The following is a 13,625-nucleotide window of genomic DNA, read 5'->3' as shown; positions in this document are numbered from 1 at the left end:
TTCTGTTCTATGTTTTTATTCTGTACATAAAGACAAAAAATTGTAAGATCTGTATCTAATAAATCACACTTGGTGTAATTCATAGAAAAAAAACATGATAGAACATATTATCGTGAAATAGCTACCACAGTAACGTCTAGTTGAATGGTAACTACATTTAATCATATGATAATGATGTTACATTAACATAAGTACCACAGTAACTTCAAGTTGAATGGTAACTACATTTTATCATATGATAATGATGTTACAGTAACGTCTAGTTGAATGGTAACTACATTTTATGATATGATGATGTTACACTAACATAATTACCACAGTAATGTCTAGCTGAATGGTAACTACATTTAATCATATGATAATGATGTTACAGTAACGTCTAGTTGAATGGTAACTACATTTTATCATATGATGATGTTACACTAACATAATTACCACAGTAACGTCTAGCTGAATGGAAACTACATTTAATCATATGATAATGATGTTACAGTAACGTCTAGTTGAATGGTAACTACATTTTATCATATGATAATGATGTTACACTAACATAACTATTACAGTAACGTCTAGTTGAATGGTAACTACATTTTATGATATGATGATGTTACACTAACATAATTACCACAGTAACGTCTAGCTGAATGGTAACTACATTTAATCATATGATAATGTTGTTACAGTTACATAACTACCACAGTAACGTCTAGTTATCATATGATAATGTTGTTACAGTTACATAACTACCACAGTAACGTCTTGTTATTATATGATAATATTGTTACAGTTACATAACTACCACAGTAACGTCTAGTTATGATATGATAATATCATCGATGTTAACAAGATATCAACATATTCATAACTCGTACATTTTTCAAGACACCCTTATGGAAAATGTTAATTTCTACTGTCACTCGTCCATACTCGGTATAACCATTACTTCTTATGCACTGCGTTGTCTTTGAAATTGATAACTTGTTTCTAACGTGTCATTTTGGTTCCAACGAAGCCTTCGCAGACAAGTACTTGTAACCGTCATAAGTTTGTATAGTGGAGTGCCAACAAACAGAATTAAATTCTGTTGTTATTATTACTGTTTGTCTCACAGTAATGGAATAGCTGTAAGTTTGACAGTGCTAAAAACTAGGTTTTAATACTCGTGTTGAACAGAGCACAGCCGAATATGTACTTTTGTGTTTATGTACATACAAACAGTTGTAATGCTGCTTAATGTCACACACACATATATATATATATAGGTTAGTAACTTAGTTTTGTAATGTGTGTGATATTTTTGTAAATGTAAGCTGAAATGGTTTACATGTTTTTGTTTTGGTAAAGAGACACCCACTCCATACTCTGTAGTATTGACTGTTCCTAATCCAGAACTACTAAGCAGAGACAGAAGACATCCATTCGGGAGCTGCACTGAGATTCCATAAGTGGATTAACCATGAATTGTCGGACAGTTCTGGAAGGAATGTCTTCGTCATTGTTTTCAGTTTTGTTTTTTTCTTTTATGTGGTCTCAGCTAATTACCCAACGTGTGCTCATGTCTGTCACGTTTTAGAATATGAAGCTCACGTTTCTTCACCGTGTAAGATACTGTTCATTTTGTTCACCTGTTGGCTCCTATGTCTTCTTATAACATCAACTTATGACCTCTCGCGTGTTACATCTCGTCTTCAACAGCTGCGCGAGATTAGTTGATGCTAGCGCCCCCGTCTAGTAAACCCGAAGGATACTCTTCTCTTTGTCGGTTTACCGATTGACAAATGACACTATAAATTTATAGACTGGCCGCTGGAAACGTACATACTGGTCCAGAAACGTGTTCTTAGTCCAGGAATCTTTCGTGCAGATAACAAAGATATTGTGACTGTGTCATCTTGTTATCTGAGAGGAGAGTTTTAAGACTGGTTCCAGTTTTTCTGTACTTGGCTGTATTGTGGTTATATGGACAGGTCACTCAATTGTTTGGCTAGTGGTAGCTCGGTGGCTGGAGTGCTCGACTCACTATCTACGAGTGGCGGGATCGAAACGTGTCGCCAAATATGTCCATCCTTTCGGCCGTGTAAGCGGTGTAAGGTGAATGTCGATTCCACTTTTCGTCAGTAAAGACTAGCCCAAGAGTTGACGGTTGATGGTGATGACTACATGCCTTCTCTCGAATTTTCATTTCACAATTAGAAAAATGTTAGTTTCAGTTTTTAAAATCAATATCCTATGAGTATTATTCATATGATTTCCCTCGTTAAACAAACAATTAACGGGTTGTGAGAAATCTACATTATGTTTTCCGGGTTCGTTTTTAGTCCTAGTGAATTTCTATTTTTTTTCCCCTTTGAAGTACAAGTTAGAAAGTCAAAATACAGCTTAAGGAACCCTCTCAGCAGAGATTTGTTGCTAAAGGATGGTTTGCTTCCGAGAAGTTATGGGTATAAAATCACTATGCCTTAAAGTAATAATTTTACTGAAAGTTTTGGTAGTTAACAACAAAAGCCTCCAAGGAAATCGAGAGACCATTTCCTATGCTGTATGCTTTTTCGAGTTGGACTCGATGTGGCGTAGTTACAGCGTGCCCAGACTGTGAATCCAAGCCTTACCGGTTTCTAATCCCTTGCTGTTTAATAAAATAGTGTTTCGCATTTTAAGAGTGATGTTCAGATCTGATTACATGACAAGACAAAAGTTACAGCGGCTACCATTGTTCAGCTGCTTTCTCTCTAGAGCAGAGATGGCGAACCTTATTGAGAGTGTTTGTCCAAATTGAAGATAATTTTCTGGAAAATTATCTCACGTGCCCATGGTAATTTTTAGCAGCAGATCATCATTTATTATTCTGATTTATTTTAAATGGAACAGCTCTAGGAATTACAAGTTATTAATGACTATAATACTTCACAAAGAATAAAATTGATGAATTAGTAATAATAATATTGGACTTTGTTAAGGAAAAAGGAGTCATCTTGCTTATTTACGTTTGTTCATTGTTTTATTGTTATGAAATAATAAGTTCTGTTTCATATTATGTAACATATAAAACACCAAGGAAAATAAACAGATTTTACTTTTAGTGAGACTTTTGCTGTTGCACGAACGATGACAGATATTTTATATCAGGCTTGTATTAGGTTGTTTTGAGAGGTATGCATATCGCACTAGTTTCATCAGGAAGTCTATTTCTATAATTACACTTTCATCGCTGAAATTAATAACTCGCATAAATATGTTGATGAAAATACTGTTAATACTGCCAATGTGATATTGTTCAGACAGTCAAAAGTTTCAGGTGTTCAAGTCATTTAAGTGTGAGGAGAAATTTGTAAGAAAAACATCAACCCACACAATATCAGATAATTCTTGACACGAAATCTACCATTTGTCAAAACACAAATTTCATCCAAACACTCAACAAAGACTTTAAGGAAAGAACCTCTTCTTAACCAACGAACAATGTCGTGCATAAGTCGTCCTGTGTACACTGAGTTCGCCTCTCTCAGCAAATTCTGATACTGTCGTGTTTTGTTTTGTTTTCAAGCATGCGCATAAATAAAATTAATTACCTTGGTTACAGTTTCCAAGCTCCACACAAAGCCTCCTCGTGTATAATACAATGAACGCCTACCAGTGGATGTCCAACATATTTTGCAAACCCATTTACTAAACGTGCTTCTTTACCAATCATGCTGGGTGCACCATCAGTTGTCATGGAAACTATTTTTGAAAGGTAAACCCATCGATTGGATAATTCGTTTACTACTGCCTTACATACTTCAATACCTGTGGTATGTTCAGGTAACGTTACCAAGTTAACCAGTTCTTTACAAATTTCATCACCCCAACAAAATCGAGCACCAATGGCTAACCTAGATGATGATGTAACATCAGTACTCTCGTCAAGACAAATAGAAAGTAATTTACTTGAACCACTATCTTCTGTTAGCTGTTTTTGTTTTCACCTGTAATATTCTATATTTTACTGTGTTCCTACTCACTGACAATTCCTTAATGCACTGATGTTTTCTTTTTTCTGGAAAAACCTTCAAAAATGAAATGAGCACATTCTAATTACCATTCTTTAATATACTTCCCATCACTAAGTGGTTTTTCACGTTGAGCAATATGGAAAACTCAAAACTAGCAGCAACTCAGTCGGAACTACCTGAAACGAATTTCTTCAAAACGTTCGACTACATGTTGTTGTTGACTTCTCGAGAAACGTGTTCTCTTTGTTCTTGCTCACTCTTATCACAAATCCATTTATGAACAGTTTCATAATGCTGCTTTACAGAGCAAGTTCTGCACACCACTGTTTCAAAACATAATATTTTATCACCATTTCTGATCATGTTAAACCTTTCAGTCCACGATTCTTGAAAATATCTGCTGCATCTCCTTCCATTTGAACGTTTTTGTTTATTTTCTGGTTCAGCTGACATACTGACAAGCTGAAAAGGGTAATAAATTTGATAATATCTCACTAATTAACTTAAATACGATAATTTATCTTACCGTAACATAACAGCAAGTGAAAAATTATGTTATTGATATAAAAATAAATCTAATTAACTAATTGGAGAAAAATAATGCATGCCACGCCAAATAACATAATTTTAACAAAGTTTATATATTTATTGCGAAAAAAATAAATATATGTTTACCGTTATTATCACTAAATATCCAATATTCATTCACAAACAACAGAAGTAAAATATAAGCAGGGCGAAGCCAATATCAACAGTTTCTTCTATTTTCACTCAAATACTGATGTGTACACTGGGTCTGTGAAGAATTCAAAACGTGTCATCTGACCTCAAATGTTTCCGCAACTGCAAAGTTGGCGCCAAGAGGACGTGAGATGTCTCTTGTGAACGTTTCTTACTGCTCCCGGGACGGAAAAAAATTATTGGCCGCTGCATTTGTTAATAATGATAATCATTATATAGATATATTTATTTATTATGGTTTAGCGTTAGGATTTAAAGAATCAAGAGGTGGCACTGCGCGTCGCGTGCCATCTTGGGCACGAGTGCCATAGGTTCGCTGTCACTGCTCTTGTGTGTTCAGTTTAAATGCTCAGCTTGATGTGGCTCTTAGAAAACATACAGTTCAAATTACGGAAGACTATTGACATACCTTGTTATGTCCCTTTATGCTGAAATTATGACATATTTCATCATTTCTTGTTAATCACAATGGATTACCCGTGCACTAAATTTTGAGATTTATCACCAAGGGGCAGTTCTGAAAGAATCTGTTAACTGAGATTAAAATTGTTAATAAAAATATGCAATCAGATATATAACTTATGTGAATAAAATGTTTGAATATTTTACAGTAAAACCTTTCTCCAAATAAACTGAATTGTTTATTAATCTGTCAGTAATAATTATGAAGAACATGCTGAATAAGTTCAGTCGTTAATTAATATAGTCCAGTAGTGAAAAGGAAGTACTGGTTTTTATTATTTATGCCACTCGATTCCATGAAGGAACATAGGGCCGCAATCACTTGCGGATTCATCAACAGGCCGGTTTTTCATTGAGTAGATTGTTAGCCCACCGCACAACCCCAACCAGGAGGAGAAACCTGAGCCGTCCCTAATTTTGTAGTGTAAGACTAGAGGGAAGGCAGCTAGTCATCACCGCCCACCGCCAACTCTTGGGCTACTCTTGTACCAACGAATACTGGGATTGACCGTCACATTATAACGCCCCCACGGCTGAAAGGGTGAGCATGTTTAGCGCGACAGGGATGCGAACCCGCGACCATCGGATTACGAGTCGCACGCCTAACGCGCTCGGCCATGCCAGGCACTTTTTATTATTTGCTAATAAATAATTAGATGTTTATCGTAATAATTTTTGTCCGAAATACTATACTGTTTCAAAGGTGATACCTGATTATAGAATTTCATACAGTTCTTATCTCTCCTCCAAATCAGGTCTAAAGAGAGTGTTGTGTAACCACCACCCCCTACAACACAAACATTGGTTCAGTAAACTGTATGAAGTCTCATAACACTAAGGACCAGATTACGATACCCGTGATGGGCACACCACAGATAGCCTGTTGTGTAGCTTTGGGCTTGACAAGAAACAAACAGTCACTCTACTAGAATACTTTCACGAACTATTTCCTTAAGTGCTTAAGTTCAACCAGCTCATTTCTCTTTTTATGTTTTCCTTCCAGTGACACACGAGGAATGAAAAATTTATTTACGTTCGCTAGATGGCGTTCATATTAGCTTATAAATTAAATATCTGTGGTATTTCAGAATGACTGTACACGTTTCTTCAATTTCTAATACAGATGCACATTATTTAGATTTAGAATTTAAAGTTATTGATAAAAAAGTGTAGCAATAGAAATACTTTTGATAAAAGAAAATATTCTGTTTTTCCAATTTAGGGTTACCCTTCTTATATACCCTTCTTATATGGTAATGTTCCATACACATCTATTATAAACATTAGAACTTTCACAGTTATTCAGATATTGTAAAATTTGTAATTAATTACAACACTTTATTAATAATACTGACAGATATACGAAAATTAATATTTAATGGATTTAATAAAAAAATAGATAAAATTATTAAATTATTCTGTTATAAATACAAAGAAATTAAAATCAGAGAATTTTTTTTTTAAATTACTAAAAATGTTTAGTTAAAAGTAATGTCATCTAAGAACTTGGCACTACTTTATGAGGATGTATACCTTAAGCCGCATATAAAAGCACGACGGTCACAGTAAGCTATCACTTTGCTGATGTATTAATTAGCACATCTACCATATTAGTGGTAGGAATACTAACTTCAAGAGGTAAGTTTCATCTTACGTACCCCCCAAATGGTTGTACTTTATTTAATTTATTTATGTTTATATTTTTCTTATTTTACTTTGGGAGAGCAGTCACCTTGTAACAACTGTCTGCAGGCAGTAAAGGGTGATATAAATGTGGAACGTTGTGACCTTGAGCACCACATCTCGCTCTCCTAATTTATAATTTTCTTATGTGAGATTAGCAAATTGGAGGTTAAGACTGATAGACGGTGTATCCCCATCACAATGTGAGTCCTACTTCCGAAATTACCTCCAAAACCTAGGATACATTTTATAATCCACCTTGTAGCTTTTACCCTGGGATCCTTTTTTTTTAAAAAAAATGAGCAGTGTATTTAAAATAATTTTAAAAAATCATCTTAATGTGTTTTGGTTTATGTCTTGAATTATCTGTTTTGTGATAGTAAAGCCGCATCGGGCTATTTGCTGAGCCCACCAAGGGTCAATCGAGTCCCTGATATTCGCGTTGTAAATCCGTAGACTTACCGCTGTACTAGCGGGGTACAATATACCCTAGAAACAATCTTTATAAAAATTATTCATATTTTTAGACAATTCTTTGTGATTCGTTGTATCTCATGTGATATAACTTACACTGTTCATAATTAAAAGTACATTACGTATTTCATTCATTTTACAAGGAAATTTTTAAAACACGTGAAAAGTGCCGTAACTAGGGTGTCTGTTACACCTTGGTTACGATATAGGTTACGTTTTACAGTTTAAAACATTTACTGGTAACTTTTTTATGGTGTATATTTATAACTGAAATATTTTCATTACTAACTTTAAAATTTCACGTTTATTAAACATAAAAATCACACCTCGATTTCACGTGAGTCTAAGTATCATTATCACGTATATTCCCTGTAAATGTGGCTTCACTGTAAAGTTAGCCAGCTTATCTGAAGAGACTCTTAATTGGTTGTTTCTTGAGTGAGAAAAAAATGTTCCACAAGATGAGGCCTCGACATCAAAATGATACGTCGTTCTGTTATAGAAATAAGGACCAAGAACCTTATTGGCTCAACGGCAAGTCTGCAGGGTTACGACACAAAAAATCTAGTTGCGATACTCGTGGAGGGCACACTAAATATAGCCCATCATGCAGTTTTACGCTTAACAACAACCAAACCATACATTGGCTTCACTGTCAAACGCATCGAGAAAGCAAGATATGTATACGCATCTCTTCAACGAGTCAACATCATATGACTTTTCTCTGATACAGAGCTATCGTTTTTAATCTTAGAATTCTGTATAGACAAACCTATTTAGAACAATGTATACGATATATTTCGGAAAGATACTTTATTTCACCTAATGGAATTCCAACAATAAACTAACAAAACAAAGTGTTTCCCAGAAACAAAACTACGAACGTATAAATAATTCGTATGAAAAATTTACTTTGTATGTAATGGAAACAATCCTCAGAAGTGATCTTCAGTGTGAAAGTAGGGCTAGCAAATAAATACATTTAAGGTTTCTTTTTTTTTGTTTTCCTGTTATATTTCCCGCGAAACTACTCCAGCGTTACCTATCTCCAATTTTGAAGTGATATACTACAGGGAAGGCAGGTACTCACACCAGCATGGCCGGGTGGGTTATCGCGTTCGACTCGTAATCTGACGGTCACGGGTTCGGATCCCCGTCGCACCAAACACGCTTGCCCTTTCATCTGTGGGGGCGTTATAAAGTGACGGTCAATCCGGTGATGACTAGCTGCCTTCCCTCTAGTCTTACACTGCTAAATTAGAGACGGCTAGTGCAGACAGCTCTCGAGTAGCTTTGCGAGAAATTCGAAAAAAGAAACTCCACCTATCGTCAACTCTTAGGATACTATTTTACAAAACAATGAGATTAACTTCAGTATTACAACACGCGCGAGGCTGAAAAAGAGTGTTTATTGACGGGGTACGAACGACCCCCTCTTGTATATTGCGAGTCGAGTGCACTCACCACTAACTCAATCGAGGCTTTTCTAATGTTTTGATTATGGTTTATAATAATTCGATATACTGGTGAATATTAAGTTTGTTTTCGCTGGGATATTACAAAAATAACATTACAGTTGTAAATTAAACACATTCATACACTATGACATCACGACGCACTCTCTCTCGCTCTGTGACGTATCCAATGATAAATGCTGATATCGAATGACGTCATACTTTTGATAGAAGTCACGTTGACTATGTTAACCAACCGAAGTATATTGAGCAGTATCTACAATTAACAATAATTGTATTTTCGCTTCATGTAGATAAAACGTGACAATATCTTTTCCGCCTCCGTTACCAAGCTGTTCAGAACGCGCAGTTAGAATTGGTCAATCTTTCCTTCGAGAAGACGATGGTTGCTTAGTTACGCTCACGTGACAAGGTTCGGCATTTCCCGAGTATATTCTTCAGCCATCCTACCCAGTAAAATCAGCGAGCCTCTGTCTTGTTTAGAGCACGGCAGGGAGCTAATGTTTCAGAAAATATTTGTGGTAGACTTTATGTTGCTTGTGTTATTTAGAATACCGGAGAATATCGTAGGCTGTTTTTAAGCTTTGTGGTACATTGATTCTTGTTGCAAATGTTTATCATTCGGAATTCTTCGCGTCTCATCGTTGTGACAAGGCATCAACAGATGTGTATGGTGTGGGTGAACGAGGGGAACTGAGTTTCAAGTTATTTTTTCGCGGCTCTTTTAATTCTTTTTCGAGGAAATTGTCGACTTGTTTGTTAAGCTGCTTCATTAAGGTGTCTTCCGCATGCCTCACACGCTGTTCATGTCGAGCAGAATGAACTTTCGTAACGAACTGAACGTTGACAAAGTCATTGAGCAGTTGTTGTCTGTGAGGAATACGCCTGGGAGACAGGTGGGTGACAGTGTTGTAAAAACATAATAATATTAAACATAAGCTTCACATCATGTACAGATTAAAGAATAAAAGTCTCGCGATGGGAAAGCAGCAAGTTTAATGACCTCAACACTAAAACTTGGGGTTCGACTCTCAGCAGTGGACACAGTAGATAGCCAAATCTGGCTTTGCTCTAGAAACAATCAAGATAAATGTTTCCTTGTTAAGCACGAAGCTATACAATGGTTTATCAGTGTTCTGTCCACTGCAGGTATCGAAACCCTATTTTTAAAATTAGAAGCTCTTAGATTTACCGTTGAACCACCGAGTAGTGCCAAAGATTAGGGCAAAATATGCTACATTGCTTTGATGTGTGTGTATATATATATATATATATATGTTGTTTTTTAATGTTATTTTTATTAAATTCTACACGTTTTACAGTGATAATGTCGTCTTTCTCTCTAAGTTATGGTATTTAAGGTAGCTTATTGGAATGTTAACCAGTTATCTCAAATGTTTCTGTTACTAAATAAGGCTGAACCCCACGTAATTTCTGCAGTAAAAATTTTTAATTAAAATTAACTGTAATAAACTGCCCAGACTATGTTTATCTTGCACTTTATTTGGCATACCACTAAGTTCATTTACCTATGGTAACAACTGTAGCAAAAATTTCTAAAACATAACAAACACAAACCCACGTTTAATTGACCCTTATATTTTGCTAGGAGTGAAATTGATAATTTTGTTGACGACGGCAGTAAGCTATTAAAAAACAACAGCTCACGAACAGAAATATACGTGGGACCTTGCTTTAAGTTAAGCCATTAAAAAAACAACAGCTCACGAACAGAAATATACGTGGGACCTTGCTTTAAGTTAAATCATTAAAAAAACAACAGCTCACGAACAGAAATATACGTGGGGCCTTGCTTTAAGTTAAACCATTGAAAAAACAACAGCTCACGAACAGAAATATACGTGGGACCTTGCTTTAAGTTAAACCATTAAAAAACAACAGCTCACGAGCAGAAATATACGTGGAACCTTGCTTTAAGTTAAGCCATTAAAAAACAACAGCTCACGAACAGAAATATACGTGGGACCTTGCTTTAAGTTAAATCATTGAAAAAACAACAGCTCACGAACAGAAATATACGTGGGGCCTTGCTTTAAGTTAAACCATTGAAAAACAACAGCTCACGAACAGAAATATACGTGGGACCTTGCTTTAAGTTAAACCATTAAAAAACAACAGCTCACGAACAGAAATATACGTGGGACCTTGCTTTAAGTTAAGCCATTAAAAAACAACAGCTCACGAACAGAAATATACGTGGGACCTTGCTTTAAGTTAAACCATTGAAAAAACAACAGCTCACGAACAGAAATATACGTGGGACCTTGCTTTAAGTTAAACCATTGAAAAACAACAGCTCACGAACAGAAATATACGTGGGGCCTTGCTTTAAGTTAAACCATTGAAAAACAACAGCTCACGAACAGAAATATACGTGGGGCCTTGCTTTAAGTTAAACCATTGAAAAAACAACAGCTCACGAACAGAAATATACGTGGGACCTTGCTTTAAGTTAAACCATTAAAAAACAACAGCTCACGAACAGAAATATACGTGGGACCTTGCTTTAAGTTAAGACATTAGAAAACAACAGCTCACGAACAGAAATATACGTGGGACCTTGCTTTAACTTGAAGAAATCCCTGTCCGAATTGCCACGTCTCAGATTTATTCGTCACTTTAATTAGTGTAACATCCCTAGTTCACCTCCAACTGTTAGAACATAACTTAGTAATAATCTTCTGTAGGTTTGTTTTAGTTGTTTCTATTTTATTTCTTGTATAAACATTTATTTCATTCGTTATACAAACGCTATAGATTCTGTCAAAAACGTAACAACAGAGACACTTCTGATTGTGTTACTCATTTGTGGGGTAAAGGTTAAATGTGAGAATTTTTATTAACTTTCGTGTTAAGTTTCGACTCTAAATCCCAACAAAGTCCAAGCTAGTTGTTACTGAAAACTAGGACAGCAATTTTTTGTACGCTTTGGGACGAATTCATAAAGTGATTTACTTCATGAAATATGTACGTTAAACTGAGTTTAATGCTTTTCATGACAACATTCCCTCCCCACCCACATATATTTCACTATGTATCTCCTAGTAGAGCAATAGATGGAGCCACATGAACGTGGCAGGTGAGGTTTACTTTTGTTTTGTTTGTCAGAGAATTAGTGGCTTAATGATATTTATTCCGTCCTTCGTCTATTATTATCTTAAACCATTATCTTTAATAATACTGATAAGAAATATAGATTATTAAAAACATTATTTATTCAGTTCCTGGTGGTCTGATACGACAATAAGCCGTAATAAATAGTGTTCTTAGGTGTTTGTTTCATACATCAGGTCAACCAATCTCCGTAGCTGCTTATTATGTATTTTATACAAACTATAATAGTTACGTATTAGTTTCATTTTAAATGTCATAGAATCCAATTCCTATGGATGTCACAGTTTTAATTATTATAAAAACCAGTTCTTTAGATGGTTATTTAGTTTAAAAAATCATAAAAACCAACAATAAAGTTATTTCTTTTAGATGTGATTACCAATATCCCTAGTGTTTACTTAAAGACCAACTACCGTAGATGTTTGTTTTAGAACTTACTGTAAGAAATTATGAGTAATAGAAAGACGAACACGATACTTTATCAACCACAATATATCTTGTGCCTAAGAGGCCTTTACCCCAATAACAGAGTTCATACGTCCGCTGGGTGATAAGTGCCCATCTTATGTTTCTGGGTAACCAGTTCCAGTAGTGTTTTAGTTTTACAGGAAGCAATCCATTTAGGTTTTTGTTTTAGATATGTCAGTAAGCAAGTTCCTTAGGTTTGATATCAAACATCATGGTCATCAATCCTTCTCTGTGCTGAGTTTAAAATCTTACTACTCACGTGTTATTCCAGTCTATACTTCCATCTATGAATTGTAAGAGGTACCATTAAAAGTTAATTACAAATTTGTTCATCCAAATTAATAATAATGATTTATTCTAGTGAAAAAAATGTAAATTTTCAGTATAATATTTCTAAATATTGTTCTCTACTTTCCTCACTTTGAGCTGATAGCTATAAACTACTGTGTATTGCACTAGGCCTATTTTGTATAATTTGGTAAAAATGGTTAATTTTTTCTCAAATGGAATGTCACCTGAAGATACTTGAGAGTTTTAGAAACGTCTCATAAGTATGAACTATTTTGCACCTAGCCTAAAGGAAAATCGCGTTCCTTCTTGAGAGAAAGGCACCTGGGTACGGCTCAAACGAGGGTAAGTACGTGTAGGACAGGAAGTCGCAGACGAGACAGAGCTGCGCACTTTCAAAGTACGTCCACGAGTTAAAAATAATATCATGTCGCCTTCCAGGGAAAACCTGTGTAATTGATGTTAAAATAGCAATAAGCACAGCTTTCTTTTATTATATCACAGAACTGATGGATGAAAAGCAAAGTTAGAAGCAGTCAGTTAAGTATAACTTTTATTCAAGCCAATGTGTGAACAAAGACTTCTAGTTTATTAGTTTGAGGGGTCAGGTGATATATATAAAACGTGTTTAAAATGAAAGTTAGGCAGAGACTGACCTATGGCCTTTTAGTTTATATTATCGACATATTCGATGTTGGATTTACCCCACGTTTGATGCAATCCCTGTAAGCCATTAACAACTTGTGTCACGGCTAGCGTCCATGAAAGTAACTAACACGTTGCGAGAACTATACATCAGAAAACAGCAGGTCTTATATTTGTTATATAAACACACTTCTTCCCAGTTCGTTCATTTGAGATTACAGTTTTAAGATGTCTCATTAACTCTAACTGAAGTAATCACATA

At 35.3% G+C, this 13,625-nt stretch overlaps 2 protein-coding genes across 2 annotated transcripts in view; both read left to right on the top strand.

Moving 5' to 3' along the window:
• Positions 1–13,625, top strand: part of LOC143226991 (ubiquitin carboxyl-terminal hydrolase 31-like) — a 162,968-nt gene that overhangs the window by 32,891 nt on the left and 116,452 nt on the right. The window lies entirely within an intron of this gene.
• The window catches only part of LOC143224747 (serine/threonine-protein phosphatase PP1-gamma catalytic subunit B-like), a 36,140-nt gene continuing 31,533 nt past the window's right edge, over positions 9,019–13,625 (top strand). The window contains exon 1 of the mRNA XM_076453010.1: positions 9,019–9,723. Coding sequence (XP_076309125.1) covers positions 9,616–9,723 — 108 coding nt within the window. The 5' untranslated portion in view covers positions 9,019–9,615. The remainder of the gene's footprint in view (positions 9,724–13,625) is intronic.

The sequence above is a fragment of the Tachypleus tridentatus genome, chromosome 9 (assembly GCF_004210375.1).
Source record: "Tachypleus tridentatus isolate NWPU-2018 chromosome 9, ASM421037v1, whole genome shotgun sequence".
Lineage (NCBI taxonomy): Eukaryota > Metazoa > Arthropoda > Merostomata > Xiphosura > Limulidae > Tachypleus > Tachypleus tridentatus.
Note: the sequence above shows the minus strand (reverse complement) of the source record. Positions and strands in the feature narration are given on the sequence as shown.